Source organism: Anoplopoma fimbria, chromosome 4 (assembly GCF_027596085.1).
Source record: "Anoplopoma fimbria isolate UVic2021 breed Golden Eagle Sablefish chromosome 4, Afim_UVic_2022, whole genome shotgun sequence".
NCBI lineage: Eukaryota > Metazoa > Chordata > Actinopteri > Perciformes > Anoplopomatidae > Anoplopoma > Anoplopoma fimbria.
In genome coordinates this window covers 15,521,484-15,546,821 of record NC_072452.1, presented here as the reverse complement: position 1 = coordinate 15,546,821, position 25,338 = coordinate 15,521,484, and the positions used below count along the sequence as shown (strand labels likewise).

The 25,338-nt window shown below is 39.8% G+C and overlaps 2 protein-coding genes and 1 non-coding gene across 4 annotated transcripts in view; 2 read left to right on the top strand and 1 right to left on the bottom strand.

Moving 5' to 3' along the window:
• The window catches only part of fermt3b (FERM domain containing kindlin 3b), a 46,717-nt gene extending 42,559 nt beyond the window's left edge, over positions 1-4,158 (bottom strand). Inside the window, exons 1-3 of the mRNA XM_054597348.1 lie at positions 4,010-4,158; positions 2,512-2,651; positions 522-755 (exon numbers count right to left, since the gene is read on the bottom strand). Coding sequence (XP_054453323.1) covers positions 522-755; positions 2,512-2,635 — 358 coding nt within the window. The 5' untranslated portion in view covers positions 2,636-2,651; positions 4,010-4,158. The remainder of the gene's footprint in view (positions 1-521; positions 756-2,511; positions 2,652-4,009) is intronic.
• trnaw-cca (transfer RNA tryptophan (anticodon CCA)) lies at positions 1,886-1,957 on the top strand. The gene has a single exon. It is a non-coding gene; the product is annotated as a tRNA-Trp (tRNA).
• Positions 4,159-4,921: 763 nt separating the features above from the next.
• macrod1 (mono-ADP ribosylhydrolase 1) overlaps positions 4,922-25,338 on the top strand; it is a 99,559-nt gene continuing 79,142 nt past the window's right edge. Inside the window, exons 1-3 of one of the 2 annotated variants that reach the window (XM_054597490.1) lie at positions 4,922-5,509; positions 6,287-6,385; positions 7,808-7,915. In XM_054597490.1, the coding sequence (XP_054453465.1) occupies positions 5,101-5,509; positions 6,287-6,385; positions 7,808-7,915 (616 nt within the window). In that variant the 5' untranslated portion in view covers positions 4,922-5,100. The remainder of the gene's footprint in view (positions 5,510-6,286; positions 6,386-7,807; positions 7,916-25,338) is intronic. The other variant, XM_054597489.1, reaches the window with a different exon arrangement.

Here is a 25,338-nt window from a genome sequence, read left to right as displayed (position 1 = left end):
TGATGTTTGAATTCTGAGTTACTTGCCAACAACATAATTGAATCAAAAATAATTTGCTTACTAATAATTTAAAGAAAAAATGTTTTCAGATCAAGGAGGAATGAAAGGATATAAGGAAGAATGAACGAAGAAACAGATGAAGAAAGCTGTGGAGTACACCTAAAGAAGTAAACAATGTAGGGAGATGGGAGAAAAGATGAAAGGAAATAAAACAAGGAATGTAGGAAAGGGAAGGAACAGGAAACAAAAGAAGTAATGGAGTAAACAGATGAAGGCACAAAGGAAGGAAGGAGGGAATGGAAAAAGCAAGGAGTGAAGAGAAAAGGAAAACAATCAAGTTGAGATAACTAAATTTGGAGACAAGGAAACAAAGAAGAAAACAAGGGGGATGAAGGATGACATAAATGGAAGAAGAGTCAAAGGATGCAAGGATTTGAAGGAAATGAAAAAACAGATAACAAAATATTGAATGAAAGCAGAAAGACAAAAAGCAAAGAAATTAAAGAAAGGCTGAGACTCACTTAGCATTCTGCAGATACCCATCACGGTCTGGAAGACTGGGCTGGAGAAGCAGGCTCGGAGCCTCAGGGTAGCGCCGTTGGGCAAACCCAGCTTCAGGGGCTTGTGTTGGGGCATAAAGAGCAGCCGGGCGTCTGCGTGGATGCCATATTTGTCCAGAGTCCAGGCTGTTCGCAGCAGCCACCGCTGTTTCTGCTCCCACCACAGCGCATGGTCGGACCAATCACGCTTCATCTCTATGGAAGACCGACACAAAACAGATCTTGCTGCAGACTTAAACAAAGAACATCCTTTAGTTTCAAACTCTGTCGTGTGAGATGATTTGTAGTTGTCCTCTTCCCTTTGAGACTGTTTTTCACCTGAAGAACTCAAAAATGGCCTCTGAACCACAAAACATGTAAACTTAAATTAATTGTAATTTAAAGTACACTGACAGCTAGAATAAATATTATCAATTTATGCGCCAACTCAATTAAATGGGCCCTAAATGGGTGCAAAATGATAAGTGATGATAAAATAATAATGATGAGCCCTGACTTTACTGTCGGGCTGAGCTCCTCCAACTACACACACACATAGACACAAACAGAAAAGCAAAGCGTGAGCAGATATGCAGCTCTAGTGAAGTGAACCAGGTGAAGTGAACCAGGTGAAGTGTAGGATACCCGAGTTGACGGCAAATATGCTTGTTACTGTACAAACTATCTGCAAGTAAAAGCCAATACTTTATCAATACATCAACAACAGGCATGCACATGTAAACAAAAGTGAAACCTAATTCAATCACTTTCCAAAAGACAGTATACAGTAGATGATATATTTATTTTCTACATATGGGTCAACTATAACCACAAGAAATGAATCCAAGGTAACTTTGCTGTTAGCTAACGTCACCCAGCAGAGTTATTGAGGATTGAGAAACACCAATTGCTTTACTGTTAGCTATGCCAACGCTAAGTAGGGTACTGTTAATTGACCCAGATGGTTTCATAAGATAAACATAACCCTACATGTTAATGACAAGGAGAGGTGCTCGTCTTCACTACTAAATCCCATTTCGTAAAAATCCAGCAAGCCAGCGTAACAGTAGTCTACACAAAAAGTGACAAGGTAAATCAACACTACAGCAACGTTAAGCACAGGCAGTGAGATTACATTAGCTAGTTTATCCCAGGAACATCCTCTAACTTTAACCATTTTGGGTTCGTTTTGTTTAGCCTGCTGTTTTACCAGGAGTTTGGCAGAGGATTTGTAAGTATCATGGGAAAAGACTGATGCAGCATCTAGCCGTGCTAATACGATTGGAAACCATAGAAACGTTAAAACATTGGGACGTCTAATTTGCTTCCGGAGCTCCACACACTCAGACTCTGTGGCGCAACGGTAGCGCGTCTGACTCCAGATCAGAAGGTTGCGTGTTCAAATCACGTCAGGGTCAATATTATTGCTTTAGGAACTAGCTATATGGAACTGAGTTTTATGTACCTTAGAATCCACTCAGCAATTCCTAAGTCTATCCGTGAACCATTTCTATTAGGAATTAAACTGGCAGTTAAAATACAGTGCTGTCAAAATAAAATATATATTGGTAATTTAGTTGAGTAAATAAACATTCAATGTGTCTGTGAAATGTATTATTCGCCGGTATTTATTTTTTTTGCTTACATTTTCAAGATCCTAATTTAGTTTATAACAGAGTATGCAAAAAGACAGAACAGGACAGGATGTTTGCTGTGTTAAGACACATGTCTAAGAATGTCTATATGCACTCTAAAAGAAAAATGATCAAAAGCATACTTTTGGCAGACAGAGGTTTTTATGTTACTTAATGACTTATGATGATTTAATGCATACAGGATGTATCAAGAAATCAGGTTAAAGTGTCAAACTGTTTGTAAATTATCAAATGTCTATACATATTGTTTAACTATTTTTAGTCTGTGTACTGAGAATGAGAGAGACTGAGACAAACATAGACAGACAGTGACCCACGTGTCTTTTCCACCAGCTTCAGGATTACCCCTCCGACATGGAGTTCAGAGGCCACGCTGAGGGTGACAGGTGGCGCGTCAGACCCCAGGTCCTCCACTATGACTGAAAGGTCCCACGCCGCCATACTGGGAAAAAAAGGTCTGACAGAAAGGAGAAGAAAGTAGGAAAGACAAACACGGGAGAGAGAAAAAGAAATTAGATTGTAACATTGCCAAATTGATAACCACTTGTTATGAAAAGCTGCTTGACAAATTTAAATAATGTATTAAGTGGGACAAATTTCATAATAACACTTTTTGTTTGGCGCTTGACAGCTCAGACAAAGCAGTGAAGGAGAGGAAGAAGATGAACAAGACTCATAATTAATCAGTGAGGTTACTCTTTCATTTGTTTTTCCACCATTATGGTGAAAAATGTTCAGCTGAATCATGATACACTCAACAATTGAGTGTTTTAGCGATTAATATGTTAGGGGCCTTTGTATGTCAAAAGTGAGAAATGATGCACTTGAATAGCCTCAATAATAATGGCCGAGGAAAACATTAAAACAGCTCTAAAACAAGACCATCACATTTCAGTATTGAAATGCCTAGAGGAAAGACTATTTCAGTCCTACTACACATTAATGTGTTCTGCCTTATTTTCCATCAGTGCATAAAATACCTAAAAAGCCTTTATAATTCATTTTAAGAAGAATAAACTGCAGTAAAAATCTGACTACCATACATATGCTGTAACTGTAATACACTGTTTTAAAATGTGTAAAAGAACTATAGTTTCGTTAATAAGAATTCTGCTTCAAGTTTTACAGAATAGTTTTGATATTAAAAGAGACAAAGAGAGGATAGATGACCTGTCAATCATACTTCAGCCAATCAACTGTGATAAAAAAACAACTTTAACTCATGGTGCAATATCACATGATACTGAGTAACACTGACATACACGCACATAGAAACACACACACACAAACACTGGATGGGCGAGATGATTCTGGTAATATGTCCAGTTTGATGAGCACTTCCTGTTTCTAACTTCAACTATCACCAGGGACACACATTTCCGCTTTCTGACCCGCCCCATAGGAGATGCTCATCCAATGCCAATACAGAAACCCTCTGCATGTGTATGAAAATGTTGGCCTATTTGAATTGTATTCAAGGATTAAAATGTGTGTCTTTGCCCCATGTATCTGTATTTTCAAAGACTTGTATCACAGACAATGGTATAACAATGAATGCTTGCACCCCTCCTCACCTCGCCTTGAGGCCTAAACTTTCTTTATATGCATGTTTCTGAGTCTTAGTTCTGATCTGTGACCAATTCACTTCTTACATTTAATTGTGTTGAGTGATGTGACCTTATTAATGACCTTTCATCTTAAAATGTAGAAGCCTCACACCTACACATGCTGCCTTAACGCTCCCTGCATGGCCTTTCTCTCTACCCCTTCCTCTCACGTCACACACGTACACACAAAAACTTTGAAACACAATACCGTAAGGTTTTGAGGGATGGAAACTGGGGGGAGACCCTTGTGCCTCTGTCAGATCTCTGAAGAAGTTTCCCAGGTTTTCTTTTAAACTGTGCAGCAGTTTGTCCTCTCTCGGGCTGGGCAGGTTGTGGTCTGTGTAACTGTGTCTGCGCTGCTTGTGTCACTTCTGAAAAAAAAAAGGCTTGTTCCTTTTTTTGTCAGTTTCCGCCAGGCGGAAATGTGAAAAGGGCTATATGGAGTGTGAGAGTGATGCACCCCCCCCCACATACACACACATTCGCATGCACACACACAATATGTCTCTTTATCTTTCTCCTCTCTATTTTTAAGAATTGCAAAATTGCAAGAACACATACTATAGATTGTTATTGTGATCATATTTTGTGTTGCATTGCAAATCAGCAATTAGTTGTGTTCAATTAGTTGTGTTCGGTTGTGGGTCATGGATCCAAAAATATAATCAGTTTATGCTGATGTATCAGATACAATGTAGAGAATATCTTGGTTATTGGTTCACTGGCTTGGTTTAGGGAAAAAAAACCATTTTAACTGAAAATGATAATCTAACCTTCTTGAATAATTAAGCCTGCGCCCAGGCCCCAGACATGAGCGTTGTGTTAATTTTCGTTGTACTTAGAAACTGGTTTAACACACTATATTATAGCTTCATTGGGCGTTCAGTGAGCCTTCATCTTATGATTGCAATATTTCCGATAGTCTTGAAGTAGGCGCACGCTTGTGGCCTTTGGCTTCGGCTGACCCATGTTATCAGAGTAGGGGTTTACACTCGGTGTCTGAGCTAAACATAGGAGCATAGCCTTTTCACTGGAAATAATACTGATTTGTAAACACCGGCAGGAACGCTTACTCACACATTTATTTATTGGTACAAGTTTATTGAACTAGCGACAGTTAACAACAGCTACCTGGCACCCCTTTGAAAATGGTACATTCCACTCGTCAAAGTCCAAAACAGAAATGGCACATGAGAACTGCTCGTAGCGAAAACGAAACCTAACCACGGTGTGTCCGACACTGATAGCTGAGCGGCTGCAGTGACACGAACTGTTACCCCCCCTCGTCGACATTCAGGCATGGCACTGCAAATATCAGCCCTCTTTTCATATCTCAGAGCCCCTCTCGGCCCTGGCCCTCTGTCCCGAGTCTGTGCCGACTTCCAGGGACCCGGTGTCAGGTTCAAGCACATGTTCTCCCACCTGGGAGGGAACCAGGCAACAAGTCCCGTCCGCGGCCATATTAAAGCTGCCCTCCGAGCTGAGAAGTTTTCCACAACAACTGCAACTGCAATTTGGAAGTCCAGCCAGGTTAAGGGTTCCTCCTCACCCCGGGGGACGAGAGGTTGGCTGGGTAAGGTGGCCCTCGGTGCCGCCCTCGGAGTGAGCACAGTCGCGCTTGTCCAGTCTCTCCACACCGGAACAGTTACCGCCATGGCCGGCAAAGTTAACCTGAACTCCGCTGAGGGAGACTGGAAGAAAACCAAGGGTGAGAGTGTTCAACCAAGCAGAGAGGATTTTAATTTGACTTTACAGTGTGCTTTGTCAACAAACAAGAGAGAAACGTGTGTGCTGTCACATGACCAAAACACACCTGTCCTACTGTTAGTCACAGGTTATTAGATTATATTTTAAATTATAGACTAGCCTAACACAGGTATCACAAGATTAGAACTAACTCTTTAAATGTATTATACCAACAATTATCACACCAAAGCAGCAAGTCCACACATATTTGACCTGAAAGAGTAAAATAACTTTAAGCATGTTGTCTTTTGTAAAATCAAAGTAAAAACTCACAATATACAGTACATGCACCATATATTGTGCATGCACTTCTTGCATAAAAAAGCTACAATCTAAATCCCATGTTAGACATTGATTTAAGAATAATATGAGAGAGAACAAGAAGAGTAAGCAAATTATTGAGTTTGAGAAGTTGCAAGTATTTGGTGATTTATAATGATTAGAACAACAAACTGGGACTTAAACACAAAAGCTGCCCAAAGACTATTAAGTACCTTCAGTGTACTATAATCTCATAGTACACTACACCATGTAGGTTTCAACAGGATTTCTACTTCTCATTAGGAGGGAATGACTGAGCTATTTTATCTTGTTCTTTATCAAGCTTTTCTTCATTCTGGTATGCCAAAAGTACCATATTTCTCTGTTCCTTAGCATAAATAAATATAAACAAAAATATGTATCTTTCATCACACTAATATATTTACTGTCTGTCCCCTTTCTCCACTGTCTCTTTCAGACAACTTGCTGTCTCTTTCTGTGAAGGATAGGCGTCAGCACTACAGCACAGCTAACTTTGTGCCACTGGAAGCCGTCTCTGTGTGGACTCCCACTGCAGGTCAGACACCCAACATCAATCAGTCACTGTCGAGTTCATTCAGGGTTGGGTGGTAGTGCTGCAGAAACTTTACCAGGGTCTCAGCAGCACAATTGAGCACACACAAAGCAAAAGAGGAACATACTGACATTAGATGTAATGTAACATCATCAGAAGATTATCATTTATTATACACCAAAAGTTTCAATAAATATTGTTATTTTTTCCAAGCAAAGTGTTTCCAGTTGTCTTTTCTGTGTTCCTCTCCTTCTAACCTACGGGAGCCCCTGTATTTGACAGAGAAAGCCATGCAAGCAGTTACAATTTTGCCCTTTTTCTACTTTTAATTTAAAGTCTTTATTACTCAAATGTTATGGAACAATTTGGTTGACTCTATCTAGTACACATAGTTTAGCATTCCATACTGGAATTAATTGTGAAATAATGTTATACCTTTAACTTATTCCTGCTGTCAGGATTACAAATAAAGATTTTCTTGAAAAGTAAATAATTGAAAGTGTGCTGCTACTTTCTTCTTAATTGTCACAGTTACAGTACGCAGCTTATGATGGTGTTCCAGCCTTCTTCAATAGCCTTGTCCACAACCAGATTCCCCTCCGACTTACTCTCCTGTCCCAGACATCTCACTCCCACATCCATTGTGTGATTTCAACCTTTTGCTGTCAAGCCACCAAAACCTTACCCTGACTTTTACCCTGTACCTGAACCTGCCAGTTGGCCCATTTATAACTACATTGTGGCAATAGTTCTACCACCTTGATATAAAAACAGTGAATGAAGGTATCCAGTTAAGTAGGTTTATATTTCAGTTTTGTACCTGAGAGTATAAAATAGGCTCTGATATCTATTTGAAATGTATGTTTAGCGTACACCATAGTATATTCAGCATTAGGTCTTTTCACTGTGAATTACATAGAAATGTCTACAGCAGCAATACTCAATACTTCAAACTCATTCATTCATTATCTGTGGGAGGAAGCCGGAGAACCCAGACAGAACCCATGCTGCAGGGAGAACATGCAAACTTGCCACAGAAGGCTGTCTAGCCTGGTAATTGAACCCAGGCCCCCTTTGCTGTGAGGCGACAGTACTAGCCACCACACCACCGTGTAGCCACTTCTTCAAACTCATCAATTAAAACTGCTTTGAAGACAGCTATTTGGAAATGTTGACAATTAGACTTAATATAAAGGCAATTTACTACCTAACATGTCCTCTTTAACTCTGTATACTCTGATAAGAAGTCATAACAAATACCCACATCCTTTTCTATATTAAAACCATACAACTTTAGATACCACAAATTATAGGTATAGGTATTATATTAAAGTATAGGAGCAAAACACCAAGACATATTCCTTATTCAAGGTGAATAAAACTGATTCTGAGACTGAATGTACTGTTTGTGTGTCTCATTATCAGGCAGCTCTGAACAAACTCTCTGCCAGAGGAATGAGAAGTTGGACCAAAAGATTTCCCTCTACAGCGGTGACATCACCAAGCTGGAGGTAGATGCTATTGTCAATGCAGGTATGTGTGTGGGTTTAAATAAATTGAGTGTTTATTAGGTGGATCAGTGTGGAGATTAGTCATTCAGGGACACCAACGCTCTATCTTCCCACACAATTAAGTAAAATGAAAAACGAGATAAAGCCTTTTATTTCCTCTATTTTGTAACAAAAGTAAAGTATTCAGCAGGGAAAAAAGAAACACGTGCATGGAAAATATGAAGAAGTAAGCCAACCAATGGGGAAATATGTTGAAGGCTTATGGATTTTTAAAGTTGTTGCTAAAGTGAACACAGCATCCAGGTTCCTGCATCGATGTGAATGTTCTGTACATAAATTTGGCACAAAACAACTGTGAGGACGGTTTGTGCTCATTATGGCTGTGATGTTTTCTTAGCGTGTGGGAGGGACAGCTACAGGCTTTTATATGGTAACCAACAGGTTTGTACGGTGCAGTTTTCTTTAAAGTAGTGAATACACAACAATACACGAACAATAAAAGGGTTTAGAACAAGAAGGATGGCTGATGGGCTCCCTGGAAACTTCAGGTTTAGGAGTAGGAAAGTAACCTTAAAGCAGAGAGCGTTAATGTGAAGTCTCAGTACTGAACAGATTATGGATAAGCTGCTTTGAAAAGGAACTGTTTGAAATAACCAGACTTTACCATAAGGAATTTTAAAGGTCAATATGAACTACTTGGTCAGCTGTTAGTGAATACAGCTAACAATAGTTTTATTTGGGTGCCACATCAAGACTGGTTTACAATATGTATTTTATTAAGATCGGTTGTCTACACACATCTGTTATTGCAACCAACCAAGACTCAAATGTTTTTGAATGACCTGGTGGCTACTACAGAAGTGGTTTTATTTTCATTTTAAATTAATCTGTTAATTCTTTTTTGAAGGCCATTGCATGTTACGTGAGCAGAAAGTCTTCAAATGTCTTATTTTGTCCAACTGACCCAAATATGTTACATTTAAAATATTAGTGGTTTTCATTTTTTCTTTGTTTAAACAATTTATAACCTATACTTGGTGATCAAAATTGTTGAGAAATATTTTCCCGTCAATTGATATATGGACTAATCGTCTCAACTGATGTGAACACATTAAGGTAAAAATACAAGAATTGAGTTAAAAAAAACATTTATTGACAAGGAGAAAACACTTTGAAATGATCTGCTGCAGACAATAAGAATATGTATTTGTACCAAGTTTTGCTCATAATAGAAATATCATTGCTTATGAGGAAAACATATCTACTAATACTGAAATTAAATTATGCAGGCTTTCCATTGACAACCCTTTGTAATATTGATCAGTTATGAAATGAATTGAACTGAGCTGAAAACTAATAAAAAGCTGATACCACCTCTAGTAAAAGATAATATCAGTGGGAATACTGTATGAATCTAATCTAATACATTTTGATTAAATGAGTCATGTGATCACAATTATTAAAGACACGTATACTATGTGGTCACATAACACACTTCCTCCCACCAGTTGTTTTCCAGTGCTTACCAGTGGGATTAGAGCATTTTTCCAGTGACCATTAGATGGAGCCAAAAGCCAGTTCATTCACTGAAGACCTTTTCCCACAAGGCTGATTGTGCATTTGGGGGAAATTTAATCTGCGTGTTGGCACAGACGGTGCATCGGTGGAGAGTGAGGCGGGCCAGCATGCCTAAATGATGCTTGATGATTAGACTTTAGCAGAAAATGATAGATCTTCATTGGCAGCTGACTGTCAGCAGGTGAAGGCTGTGCCAGCATCCAGTGAATATGTTGATGTTTCACTCTCATTTGTGGCATCAGTGCGTGTGCGTGTGCGTGTGTGTGTGTGTGTGTGTGTGTGTGTGTGTGTGTGTGTGTGTGTGTGTGTGTGTGTGTGTGTGTGTGTGTGTGTGTGTGTGTGTGTGTGTGTGTGTGTGTGTGTGTGTGTGCGCTTGCAAGCATTTATGCATCTGCCCTGCAAATGTTAAAGTAATTATGTGTGTACACAGTAAGTAATTGTAATTTGCCTCGTGTGTCTGTAGAGGCGACTTTGTGTTTTACAAGAGCTTTTTACAGAGTCACACGATGCAAAGTAGCATAGAATTAACTAGAGGAAACGGCTAGTAAAGTGTCATTTAGCAGAGAGGACGAGGCAAGGTGAGGGAGGGAGACTGAAAAAAACACAACAACAGATGAAACATGACTGAGAGACGGAGCGTGACAGCGACTCGGCACACAGACTCACAAAAAAGCGAGCTGAGAGTCTGGAGGAGTGAAAAGAAGAAGATAAAAGAGAGGCTGGGAGAGGACACAGGCTAGTATTTAAATCTCAGACTGCATTGCCATGGCAACAAGCAGGTACAGGGTACCCACAAAGGGGTTTTTGGTCAGCAGAGTTCTATCATCCTTTTTCTGTGTGACTGACCGGCTGGCCAGCGGACTGTCTCGGAAGTCATTTTGTCGACTAAGCGTCCGACCTTTTCAGTCGATGACTAACTGAGTGACTAAGAGGCTTTCAGCGTTGTCAGTCTCACTTAAAGAGATATGACATTAAAATCAAAGAGAGAAGCAAACAGATATCAAGGGACAAGAGAACAATCAGAAACGAGACAGTTAGTTACGCTCATTTAAAACATTGCTTGCAAGTTTATTCTCCTGTTGCAGATCAGAACAGCAAAGCATGAGCAGCCAAATCAGCGCCTGTGGTTTTTGAAATGTGGAGGGTGTTGATTTTTTTTTTCTGGCTGCTATGCAAGGCCTTGAAGAATAATTTAGCTCATAACGCAGCAAACATTCAATTGAAGCCAACTACGGCCAATTATATGCTATACTGGCAGACTGGTAGGCAATTTTGGCTGATGATGATGAGAATTTGACTGGATACATGCAGATACAGATTCAAAAGCACTTGAGACCTGTGAATGAACAGGTGGAAACTAAGAAATAAGTTGCTCCACCTTTTTCCTTCCTTCCTTCCTTCCTTACTTCAGTCAGCACTGATTGATCAGGTAAAGAGGACGTTGCAGGGAGGCTGGGCGGCCACTGTTTTGTCGTTTGTGTCGCTCTCAATAAAGATTTACAGTAACTCTTCACTCCTCCCCCTTCTCCTCCTCTTCTCCTCCCCTTCCTACGCCCATCTCCCTCCTTCCTTCCACACTTTTACAGCCCCTGGCTCCTGCCCACTCCTATAAAACACTACAAACATAAAAACCCACAAGCACTTAAGAGCCGTCCTGACGAGGATGGTGGGGGTGGGTGGGGGAGGGTATTGGGGGGGGGAGGCGACGGCGGGCAGAAACATCCTCCTCTTTACACCCCTCAATCACTCCGTCCGGAGAAGGAGAGAGAGATGGAGGGGAGGATATATTGTCTCTGATGGGCTAGCTGATTAAGATGGATTGCACAATGAAATGTCTTTGGAGTGATGAGTTCTTGGTCTGTGTGTGTGTGTGTGTGTGTGTGTGTGTGTGTGTGTGTGTGTGTGTGTGTGTGTGTGTGTGTGTGTGTGTGTGTGTGTGTGTGTGTGTGTGTGTGTGTGTGTGTGTGTGTGTGTGTGTGTGTGTGTGTGTGTGGATTCCACGTCTCTGCAACTAACTTTGCATTAAAACCTTTTTTCAAATTGATTAAATGCAAATTTGCTCAGCTCTACTGAGCTGCATTTTCACTCTCAAAAGTTTTATTCCTCATTTCCATTCTAGCACTCTCAGCTGCCGTTGTGTTTATCGTGTTTGACATTAAAAGCCATTTATTTCTCCTGCGTAGAGTTGAAATTTAATTGGAAAAGATTTAAAAACTGGACATGTACAGTACGTTCTCTCAGTGTTTTTTGTGAAGTGTTCCTTTTTCCGGCGGAGCTAAGTCCATGAGAGTAAACGCAGCGGCAGAGTCTGCTGATAAATCTTTCAGGCTAGACTATAAAAAACTGTCCCTAAAATTAAGCCGTGCACCGTCAAGTGATAAAGAATATTCTCCTCCTATCTCAGTCTTTAGAGCTTGAACTACTTGTCATCGTCACAATTTCTGCTTTGTGTGTGTGTGTGTGTGTGTGTGTGTGTGTGTGTGTGTGTGTGTGTGTGTGTGTGTGTGTGTGTGTGTGTGTGTGTGTGTGTGTGTGTGTGTGTGTGTGTGTGTGTGTGTGTGTGTGTGTGTGTGTGTGTGATGTATTGACAAGATTACATATTGTATGTGTATGCCTGCATGTTTGTACCTTTTCACAGCTCCACCTGCTCCACCAGAAATAGACATGAACCTGGCTCTGTGTGTGTGTGTGTGCAATGCAATGCAATGTCTGGAAGGGTGGTGCGTGATTGGTGGACTTTTGCATGTGATTTGAGTTGCAGGTGTGCAACATGTTTGTTTTCGCATGAGATAGGGTCTCCCAGGTTTCTCTCTGCAGGTCAGAGATAAAGCTGTTGGTTGGCGCTGGAAACCCACTCACCGTGGCAACAGCTGAGAGATACAAGATTAGAGCCAATAGTTTTTCTGGCCTGCAGGTGAGAGACAGGATGTGAGTGAGAGTGAGTGTCTGTAGACTACACCGTAACTTCCTGACAGATAAGAAACCTAGAGAGAGAAAGCTGGACGGATGAGGGGATGGATAGCAGGGTCGGTGTGTCGACAGACAGGAAGGAGAAAATACTCAAGAGAGTCATGAGGTGCTGTAGGTGTAACAACACTTTGTCTCACCTACTGATTCAACCGAATGCGTAATTTTACCGTCAGTGTGGCGTCATTGTGATGTAGGCTTTTAAAAAATGGCCAAGGACGAGCATTTTTATCAGCGAATCCAAGCAAAAACAAGCCGGTTATGACTAATGGGTGACTCGAAAGAGCTTTGTGGTATTCAAAGGATTACCTTGCTGTAAATAAACACAAATATTGACTCATCGGGAGTGATGATAAAAGCTTGGATGTGTAGTTGAAATAAAGGTCAGAGGCAGACTTAGTTCAAGTTCAAATGACGATATCAAGTAGTACAATTCAGTATCGACATCATCACAAACGCATCATATTCCTGAATACATACTGGCCTGTATGCCAGTAAAACAAGGTACTTTATTCATAATGCCTTTGCTGCGTTTTCCCTGAAGCCTAAAAAGTATGATATTATATTTCATACCCTGTGAGGGAAATGCAAATGTTTTAATCATATTTAATTAGACATAAAATACATGATATCAATAAATAAACACTAACATTCAGATTGTTATATTCAATTACTTCAGGGAAATACAGTAAGCCTAAAATCACAATTTTAATTGACTGTTAGGTGGACTTTTTTCATCCTTTCTTATTTTTAAGTCACATTTTTAACACGCTTGTGTCAAGCAGATTGTTTTGAGAACGTGGAAAGTTTTCTGAGATTATAAAAAATTCTTCTTGGGCTCTCCGTCTTTATAGCCTCTTATAACACAGTGTTTCCTGACTGCTTGACTGATGTCAGATGTTTGCCTCGTTGGTTACTCCTGGTGCTTGAGTTGTCAAGTGATGGTGCCTCGCTGCCTCGCTCCAGTTGTTTTAGTGGCAGAAAACTGCTGTTGTGAATGCGTTATGACATTTAAATGTCTTTCCTTGAAGACAACACCAATTTTTCACATCTAGTTTCCCCAAAATTTTATTTATAATCAATTAATCTGCAGAATATTTCCTTGGTAATTGATTATTAGTTTTGCCTGTAAAATGTCAGAAGATGTATTGTAATGTAACATGTATTATCTCTTTAGAGCTGCAACAATAAATCTATTAATTGATTAGTTGAATTAATGGAAAAATATTTTTATAAATGATTAATTGTGTTCATTTTTCTAGCAAAAATACCAAACATTCTCTGATTCAAGCTTCTCAAATGTGAGGATTTGACTTATTTTCTTTGTCATATGTAAGAATCAATTAAATGTCTTCAGGTTATGAATGTTAGTGGAGGTGGCACTCCTCCACTATACATCACTGCGATGAAGCCTGACATGGTATTCATAGCTTTAACATTACAGTACCAGTCAATAGTTTGGACACACCTTCTCATTCAATGGTTTTTCTTTATTTTTATTTTTTTCTACATTGTAGATTAATATTGAAGACATCCAAACTATGAAGGAACACATATGGAATTATGTGGTAAACAAACAAATGCTCAACAAACCAGAATATGTTTTATATTTTACATTCTTCAAAGTAGTTGAATGAGAAGGTGTGTCCAAACTTTTGACTGGTACTGTATGTCACTTTATATAAACTGTAAAGATTAACTGATCTGAAACCAATAAATGGTTAAGAAGTTGGATTGAAAAATATGCATATTGAATAGAGTACAGCAGAAACCTTCCAATGTCAACTAAATGTTTCTTTATTAGACTATTACTACATGAGGATGTGTGTGTGTGTGTGTGTGTGGATCAGCATCAATAATTGAACATCAGTGTTTTTTGAGCTTGGATGCTTCCTTCGGGTGCAATATACATTCAACCCAGCGGAGGAGCATCTTTTATTGATTCAAGAGAAGTCTGTGGTTGATGATGACTAATAGCTGTAGAGGGAGTTGTTTGGGGGGGTTTGGGGGGTTATAGAAGAGGAATAGGATGAAGGATCCGTGGCGTTGGGGAGGAATGGATGAGTGGACCCAGACAGACAGACAGACAGACAGACAGACTAGAACAGCTGGAGGAGAAAGGTGAGAAACATTGTTTGGTGATTTACAGAGGATAAAACAGGCGACCCCCTCGGTTCTGCAGGTAGAGCTTTACAGTGGCACAGCATCACACTGCTTCTGCAAGGCTTCACTGGTTCTTTGCCGGCTTTCTCAATGGAGCTTAGCGCCCTGCTCAGCGCCGTAAATCAGCCTGGCAGGCGTCCGTGCTTTCGTCGAGTGTGTATGGAAGATTGTCAGGCCTGACTTGCTGTAAATTGCTTCAGAGCGGCTAAAATTGTTTTTTTCAGATCTCACCTTAGCTGAGTTTTCCTCATTTGACTGGAGTAATAGGGGACACAGTGTGGAAACCTTTGCATGCTCAACCACTTTATAAGGGATTTTCCAGCATCAGGCCAAGGATTAAGTGATTTTTGTCACAGATCTACTTTGAATGCCTCAGTATCTACTCCAGTGTCAGTGCTTAAGCTGTTGATAGTCTGTTTGTTTTAAATATGCACATCATGTAGCACTTATTAGAGGATAATCAAGTTGTAGCCAGCTGTAGCATTTTTTTCCCCGCCTTAGGAATTAATGTTTTCAAGGCTTCACTTTATCCTTAGTTGGCTAACACTGTTTCATCAAGTCACTTATCCAAGGTTTTAATCAAGAGGGACTTATTGTTGTTATCCACCCAGCCTCCCTGGTAGTAACCGGGGTCACAGGAGGTGATGGAAAGCCCAGGACAGAGACCGTCGAGGTCCCACAGGCCCCCCAGTGTGTGCTATCTATGTCTCTCCGTGCTGCAGTTACCATACATCTACCCCCGAGCTCTTGTCAGCTCCTCTTAGGACAGGCTCATATTACAAGATGCAAAATGTCACACCAAGTTTGCAATCGCAGACAAATATTTAGATGTGTGTGTGTGCTCTGAGAAAACCCTCAAAACAGATATTATAAAATGAGCCTTATTGTATTTATGTGTGTGTGTTTTGATGCATACTTGGTGCTTAAATTAAAAGAAGATGAAATAAAACTTCATTCCTCCCTTTCAGCCGACCTTTCTACTTCTGTAAGAATTAATTTAGAGTTGTTTTGTTTACTCAAAAAGTAAATTGGGTTCATATGCTGCGGCTATGAAGCAGAACGGGTTACAGATCCCTCATGAGCTGCACGGTTTCTCCCTGCCGTAGTAACTGTACTTAGCTCTAGTTCCTATAGCAGTATCCCCACTGCGCTGACTTTGTGTTTTGTGAAGCAGCGCTAATGGTCATGTTCTCACAATATGCCTGTCAACTGCCTGTACACACATGCACTTACAGAGGCAAATTGGCTTTGCTGACGCTGCCTAGGTTTCGGGGTGAATATGATGTGCTGTCAAAACTTAGCCCTGCCATGATCACCTCACCACTCTACCAGCCGCTTAACAATACAGCGGTGGGCATCGAGCAGAGTGTGACGTTAACCTGTTTTTATTTTTAGTGGAAAGAGGATTTGCTGTGTAAAAGCCAATAAAAAAGTGTGTAGGGAAAATCTGTCCGAGTCTGATCTGTAAGGATTTAAACCAGCGAGGTCAACAGTGAGCAGTGGCAGTGATAGGCAGGGTCAAAGGCAGGGACGAGTACTTATTGAGTACCACAAAGAATACTGAAAAAGTTAACATTGATTATGAAAAATGTTTTAGTATTGAGCAAAATGTCTTTTTTGTGGAAGGGAGCAGCTGTTTTGGATTGCATAATTAGATCATAATAAAATTAAGAATTTTTTTATTAGCCTATAGTATGCAACCTGCAGTTATTTTCATTGTAGATTAATTTAACGAATGCTTTGTTTGAGTTTGTAAAAGTAGGAATACCACACTGAAAAAAACTCCACCATGTATAAAAGTCCAGCTTTAAAATTTCAGGTAGACAACTTATTATAAGAAAGAATATACTTAAAGTATCATTATAGTGTAATAGTATCATGATATATTGTACTATTATTATTAGCAGGTAACAAAACAGCAACGGGCAGGTCGAACAGGATGGCTGGATGCAAAAAACAAAAGTCGGATCCATTCCCTAGGTGACCTTTTATAGATCGAGCTGATAGTGGAATGAGGGGCAGGTAAAGATCAGGTGAGTGGAGAATAAGGGAAAGAGCTGAGGACCACAAGCAAACAGGCAACGTGTAAGATAACAGAGAGTAGGAAGGGGTAGACACAGTTACAGCTGTCAAACTGCTTGTTTATCTGAAACCAATATTTAGTTTACTTTCATGTTGGACAAAGAAAAGCTGGAAACCTTCACATTTTAGAGTCATTTTGGGGTATTTTTGCTTGAAAAATCACAGTTGATTATCAAAATTAAAAAAATAATAATTTACAGTTGATCAAATAAAAGAGAATCCATTAATAAATCTTCATAGGCTCTAGTCTGTAGCAAAGTCGCTTTACTTCTGTTGTGCAGAACCACTGGCTTTCATCTATGATTCACAGCCGCAGACAGCAGTGACAGGACCTTTAAATTACTGGATTTAATGTGTAAACACAGCTACTCTCTCAATCATAAATGTGCCTAAATATAATATTTTTCTTTTGTAGTAAATACTGGACTTTAAGGATGCTGTGTATATTAAAAAAAATCTTTATATACCCCTAAGAGTGGAATAAATAAAAAGGACATTTAAATCTTTACTGTTAATAGAGTAGCCTGTCACTGATTAGACATGCTTGTTATAATTACCTTGGTCCCTGTGCAGTAATATTGCTTCTGAAGAGAGCTCTAGTAATTTTCCTCTTTATTTGTTTTGAGGCTTTTCACTTAATCCTTCTTATGATTTAAAAATACATATCAAATGAATAGAAAATTACTACTCCACGCCCACTTGAAGTGGCTCATTTTCGTTGTAAATGTAAATTAAAGGATGTAGGCGTATTTAATATACTAAATGCTTGAGATGATCTAAGGCCGCCACTGTGACTAATCAGGGTCTTTATGCTTCAAATTCACTTTCAAAAGTACACAAAACTGTGACTGACACTTCATTTAATGTCCAGCTGCAGAATTCTGCGAGGTTTTTAACACTTTTGAGGTGTCTTTACACGCACCCTACCAACCCTGGCCTAGTCCTAGCTTAAATCTTAGACGCTTGTATCTCATACTTTTCATCACTGCACTGAAGTCATGTTATGTCCACCCTGTCCTCTTTTATCTGTGTCTCTGCCGTGGGCGAAAGTTTGGAGGCTGCAGTGATTTTGTGAATTGGCTGCAGCCTGAATTTAGACAGCGTTGCTGCTCCAGTTTTTCCAGTCTAGATCTGTCTGAGTTAATTATGTTACAACTGTCAGAAAGACCACTTTACTGGTCATTTGGGCAGCAGCATTAATGCTCTCTGTGTGCTTAAAAACTTGAACTTTCAAGGTTCAGTGCCCGAATTTCCGCGGGATGCTCTGATGTCCAGTTTGTGTCTCAATTTGAGTGGGAAGATGGAGGAAAAGCAACGATTCTTTATGGTTCATCTCCAGAGTTTCGTCATCTCCCTTCCCCGTTCTTATTCTTTACCGCTTCCATTAAGACATCATCGCCGGGATGTGACCCGAGAGGAGTGAGACATTGGCATTAGACAAACAGGCCTCAGTTTACAGCTTCAGATTGATTTACACCCTGACATTGAGAAGTTAACATACCCTTGGAGAGTTAATCCCTAATGTTGTCCGGGTCAGTAAATAAACAGAAAAAGAAAAGCAAAACTGAAGGAGTTTGCAGAAAAGCTCATTCGTGCTAATTATTTCTCTCCCACCCCTCCCTTGTTAAAAGCTTTCCCACCCCTCCAATCAATTGCCACTTTAGCGAGCAGGAAGGGATGGAGGAAGTGCGAGCGTCATTAGCCTGATTGGGCTGATGTGGGAGACTGAAAGAGATGGAGTGAGTGAGGGAGTAAAAGAGAAAAAGGAGTCAGCTTGATCATCAGCACTTGGCCCATCAGAGCTTCTGTCATCAAGACAAGTGCTACGTTCAGAAAGTGTTGGTTTGTTGTGCAGCGTTGTGTCTCCTTTTAGGCCCAGGAAAGCTTTTCTGCCGTTGCTGGATTTACTTTGGTTACTTTGGTCCTTCTGTGGTAAAGATTGGTCATTCTCAAAGCTGGATGGGGAATTTCACCTGTAATAGATTGTACAAAAGTGAGCAAAGAAATGTTTTACATCTGTTCTTAATGACTACCCTGGCTGAAGACCTAAATCTTTCTTTCTACGGCCTTTGGGAGCAATGTTAGGTTAGTTCTTGCTCCTAGCAACCACCACCATAGCTTCCATGTCGACTGGAAATTACGTTGGACTGGCAAATTCGTCACTGAGTATTGATTTGTTAGAGCATAACCCCGCCTAACAAGAAATCGGCTAACATAAACACGAAGTCAGACTGAATGAAAAAAGGGCAACAGCAGTTCAGTCTGATTATCAGGCCACCGAATGGACAAAATTCATTGCGGCATCCCACTGCCTTCCTGATCTCTGTCGAACCCTATGTCTTTTTTGTGACTTTGTTGTTGATACACAATAAATGTACTACATGGGGTAAACCAACACACACTTTTGGACAGTCTCTCCTTAAAGGGCCAAAAAGTAACTAAAGTAATCGTGTGAGGCATGAAGAAAGATCTTTAGAGTTCAAATCTTACTTTGCATTAACACTTTGGCTGCACAATCAATCAGAACTTTATTTAAATCACAGTATGGCATACTGCAACTATCAAATCGCAAGAGGCGCAATATTTGTGTGAAATTATACCATTTTAAATTAAATAATGTGGTGCTGCAGAGATGTCCTGGCCTACACATCATATTCTACAGACTTGATAAAACATCCTTTTTTGGTACAGATCCCTGCAAAAATCACACCATTATCATTTTAAATATGTTCTCTCACATTTGTCCATAGAGTGCTTTAGAAATATTTAAATTAGTGTGTTTCAGACGCTGTCAGGCGATCCGACAGGCGCTCCACTTGACGTTCATAATGGCTGGCTAAATGTGACCAGTCCTCTGAGGTTGTGACAGTGTGACAATAATGTGCAGTTTGTAAAGCAGCCAACTGTCAGACTTGTATGTCTTTCCTTGTGTGGGGCAGAGTTCAATTTTCTGCGACGTCTCACTTAATGCAGTCCTCAGTGTAGCAATAATCGTTTGCATTCCCAGTTCTTTATGACAATAATAGTGCACCTTTTTTCAAATATTGGCTTTAGTGCCAGTAATCAGCCTAGCATTAAGTCTTTGGCTGTGCCTCCAAAGTCCTCGTCTCCTTGGCTGCTCAGGTCGAATACTTGAACAGCTCCACAGAAAAAAAAAAAGGCACGCTAAGTGCGTCCACAATCACCTGATGAATGGCTGTTTTTAATGAGTTTATCAACCTTTGAGGATTGATGTTTTTCATTTAGACTTTTGACATTTGAATCCAACCCTGTTTCCCTGAACCGTCTGTGAAAGTGATGTTGACTAGAACTGAGAAACACAAGACGGAATGAGAAGAAATTAGATGTGGAAATTAAAAGCACATTTGGGGGAAAGATTATCCTCATTGTAGGCGGTGTTATTTTAACAATAATAAAGTATAATGCAGCCTGACAATGCGCCTCCATTTTCTCTCATCTTAGCAATCATAGCTTAGTGAACAAAGCACAAAGGGTGTATCATTGGAACATCAAAAAATGGGCTTTAATCTAACCAGGAGTCCTCTTCCCTTCTTTCCACCAGCAAATACAATGGGCCTGCGTTGTCTGCTCACATGTCCTCATAACAGACAATGCTTTTGTCACATAATCACACAAACGACACGTAGAGAGTACAGGGAGTACACACTGCACTGAATTACCATCTTGTAATTGCGATCTATCAGGCGTTGTTGTGAAGTGGTGCCCGATGAGCACGCTGTCGGCCCGGCTGCATTATCAGCGCTTAGGAAATGACAAGACTATTTAGAGGGACTATTTATCCACTTATCCCGTTGTCGCCGTTGTCCACGGGTGGAACGGGCGGCCCGGTGGACCCGGACTGTCAGATAGGTTGATCAATCAGCGCATCGGTGTGTACAGTATATATGATGTTTGCTGAAAGTGGAATGAGAAGGGGTGAGTGTAGTGCAAGGATTTTATAGAGTGAATATTTCCATCATACTGTCCAGTTTCTCTTTATGTTATAAGTCAAGAGAAGAGAGCATGAACATCTGGTTGTAGCTTTTAATGCACAGTACATTTTGTGTCACACATTTACAAGACTTATAGTGCTTTTAAACTGGTAAACCACTCAACTAGTGCCATTTTATTTGAATTAGTTTAGATAATTAAAGCATACTATTTTGTTTTGTAAATCCCTTGGTAAACATTTGGTTTCTGTGCACGGATAAAGAATATTTCTTTGGTCAATTCACTTTTAACACACTGATAATTAATAATAAAAAATATTTATCCCTGAAATTAGAATTTAAGTCTATATCAAGTAAACTGAAAGCAAAGTGCAGGTGAATTCATCTGTCATAAAAAAAAGTCAAGGACACTAAGATGCATTGAGATACAAAGGACACCTCAATCTCAGTAGTGTCAGGCAGTGAAACGATTTATATCTGTGTGTGTGTGTGTGTGTGTGTGTGTGTGTGTGTGTGTGTGTGTGTGTGTGTGTGTGTGTGTGTGTGTGTGTGTGTGTGTGTGTGTGTGTGTGTGTGTGTGTGTGTGTGTGTGTGTTGTTAATATTTACACATTGCGTGGGTGTGTGTATAGTGAGTGGGTCCCAAGGTTTTATGATGTGTTAAAGTTGATATTATATTAAAGATACTGATTTCATGTGTTTTGGTGAGTAAGTTCAGCAAAGTTAAAGGCTGTTTTTTTTTCATGTTTTTTTATTTATTGCCTACAAATCCCATGAAAAGTCCCAAACCAAGAGTATACCGGTGTGTCTCTTTTTGACTTTCAACCTGTGGATGGCACTCTGCTCTGAGCCTATTCATTCCTACTTAAGAAATCAGTCTTTTTTAAACTTGTCAAAAATGTATGCTTTTATTATTAAAAAGGCCAAATAATTTCAGAAAAAAAGATGATTATGTAGCTTTTTAGCAATTGTCACTCAAACTGGAGTAAATAATGCATTAGTTGGGGAGATATTTAAGGTCTAAAAGTTGAGATTACGATATTCTTTACATGCTGTTAACAAATTACATGAACACATTTTTTTTTCTTAATGTTTCTTTTAAGAATCGTGAGGGAATTACAGATCGGGACCTTTTGCATTTGAAAAATAAAGTAAATGCCTTTTAGTGGAAAAACTATACATTGCAGAGTGTCTCTACATTCCGTCAAACATACACAATTTCAGCAGTTTTCTTCTGCACATTTCTTTCTTTATTGGCCAACATATTTGCTGATACAATACGTTTCCAATAACCTGATCTAATCTAATATCAGCCAACATGTTTTTCTTTTTCACCTATTGGTATTTTTTGGGATATTGTTTGCCTTTATTGCCAGGTTCACAGTGGAGAGAGAACTGGAAATGAAGAGATCGAGATGAGGAATGAAATCTAACAACAAAGGTCCCAGGCTGGATTAGAACCAGGGATGTTTCATTCATGGTTGGCACCTTAAACCTTGCCACCTTTTAAACAGTTTTTGCATAACAACAGAGGTATATGGCAATGAGAAAAAACATATTAGAGTTTGTCCAAATAAAGAATATAGCTCACATTCATCATTGTGTTTGGTCTTTTCATTGGATTTATTTACAAAAAGAAAATAATAGAATATCACCTGCTTTACCTTTGAATTGTTTGCTGCCATCAGAGTCTTATAAATTGGAGAGAGAGCAGTAAAATAATTTTGCACTTTATTTTACAGTTGATTAATGGTCGTGATTCCATCATTGATGTAAAATATTTGTCAATGTTTTTTAAATTCGTCATCAAATTGTGCAGCCTTGAACCAGCAGCGCATTGTGTGTGTAGCACCTTTGGTGTGATCACAAACCACTCTGTGGCATTTTTCAACCAAGTAATGAATAATTTACTGCGCTCCTGGAATTCATTTTTTTTTTGGTGCGATGCGTCTGCCTCTGCTGAAGAAAGGCTGAGAGTCAGTACTCCTGAGAAATCACAAGTTGCCTTAACTACAAGTGCTGCGGCCTCAGTGCAGTCCAGAGTGTAGAGCCCCGGAGAGGTGGGCAGTAAGCCGACCATGAGTGAAGGCTGAGAGCTCTGGAGGACCCCATCCAGTATGGAGCCGGGCGCCTGAAGCAGTCCTCTGCCAGAGTTCCACGTGAAGGAAGGGGATGAAACTGGAATGCCAGGCGGTTTATCATGTGAAGAGCAGGAATCCATCAAAGACTACTTGAGTTTATGAATCCTTTTAATTGTTTTTAATTTCAGATGTTCTTTTCCCTAAAAGCAAGGTTACAAAATGATCCAGTGGTATAAAGGCTCATAATTAAGCAAAATCAAAAGATAAAAAACAGAAGGCTGGGAAATTGAATAGAGGACAATTGCAGTACAAGGGCAATTTGGTTATCTTTCTTTTACGTGCTCACACTGTGGTTATGGCAGAGGCGTCTTGCAGAAGCACCAAAGTGTCTCTGTCTCTGATAGACAGCATAATGCATAAAGTTGGTGTTGTTATAATCCCCTTGAGGTTGTCTTAGTCTGTTCTCTGCCTTGTTTTCCTCCAGCGATGTCTTCTCCATCCATCGCTCTTTTTGTTATTGTTATAGTTCATACCTCTGAGGTATTTCACCAGTTTCTTGCAGTGACTGTGAAGAGAAACATGTCAGTGTTTGTTATCCAGCTCCGTCGTACGTTGGGACCACCAGTCCCCTGTCACTCCAAGGTGTACAGGTTTGTGTCCATCAACGACGACTTTTAAGATTGATTTAAAATGCATATGTTTCTCTTGCACTGGAATTACAGATGAGATGGTGATTTGGGTCAGACGTTTGTAAATCCCATGAGATATTGTTTAGCAATGCTGTTAATGCATACCTAATGTGTGTTTCAGATTATGTACCTTCTGGCTGCACAGACGTGTGTTGCTGTTGTTACGTGCCACTGTGCACTCCAATGTCCATACACTGCATCTGTTTATATCTTTCTCCTCTTTGCCCTTGGCTGCTGTGAGTTCAATCTGCAGTCTGAAACGAACAGGAACTTGTGATTGCAACTTTCAGTCCAATCTGTTTGATTTTCACCTGAATAACAACCGAAACTTGTAGGAACATTTTGTATGTGAAAAAAACAAAAAACATTGTGCCGTGAAAATGATTCTGTTCTGTTGTGCAAAGCTGGGGTCGTGTATATCTGCATGCATACATACATTTCTCCAAATGCATTTATTTATAGGAATGAATTGACCTTTTGCTAAAGAAGCTGATAATGCATGCAAACACTGTAAGGCACTTTATCGTGCGATGCAGCTTTACGTCACTCCTAACAGCCCTGTGGTGAAGAAAACACTGAGTTTAGACCTTTAAAATGCAACTGACCATTTTATTGCAAATTGGTGAGTTGGGCTCATTTGTTAAAGAAATAGAGGCTTTGTATGAATAAATTGAATTTAAAAGAAAGGCATTGAAACTAAAGGCACTGCTGTGGCGCTTGTACATACAATGCATGTAGAGCGTGTTTAATATCTTGAGCATGTTTTACTATTTTAGAAACACAATGGAGGCACATCTGTAAAATCCACTTTGATCCCATTTGTTGCTGTGCTCGAGTAAACATCAGACTCGGTGTGCTCGAGTCTCCGTTCATACGTCTTTTTGCCGGGTGTAATGTGAGTTGTAATAATTAGGCTGGAGATGATAATGGACTCCGACAGTGAAAGGCCTCCATAATGACGGATGAGAACTCAGGGCATTGTCGGTAAGAGCACAGACGTGGAGATACAGCTGCATCACATTTACAGCACACACCAAGGCATATTATTCCAAATACTTTAGATAAACATTAATATCAACTCTCAGACACATACACACTGTACAAAAACCCATTTCTATCTACATAGTGTACATTTCTTTCCGACTCTCTCCTTCACAAACACCAGACACAAGCAGTTACTCTAAGATGGACACTTATACACTCCCCCGCTCGTTATATTGATCCATGCTTACACAAGTATTAGCACTCACTTAGAATGAGATGCATGTCTTCAGAAGCACAGAGCAGAAACACATCCTCACACACACACACACACACACACACACACACACACACACACACAGTTTCTCATGTTGCTTGTTGAAACATACAACACACGCTAACACGCAAACTTCTCAGGATGAAATCACATGCGTCTGCTTTGGGCTGGAAACAGAGCCACTGATGTATTCATCCAGTGCGTGTGATTTAACGAGGTCCACTCCATCTCGTCATCAATCATATTAATAATCTTGAGCTTCCCCATTGATTTTCATGTTTTTAAGCCATCCCAGTGCATTATTTGATATCTCCAGCCTTTGTTTTAGATATAATGGACTCCAGACACACACACACACACACACACACACACACACACACACACACACACACACACACACGCACACACACACACACACAAAGACAACTCATGAAACTACTTTTGCTTTTAGAAGTCTTTATTCATCTGTGTAGAAAAAAAGACAATAAATGGAATAGCGTTTGCACCCATTTTTATGTTTATACATAAGAGTGTTTTTTTTTTTATCATCAAGTCTGAGGGTGACATTTTTAATGGAAAAAGGATTTCTGCACAGAGTGAAAGGAAGCTTCAGTGTTCTTAAAAAAAGACAGAAAAACAAAAACAAATGCTGCAAAAAATAAAAACAACCCTTAAAAA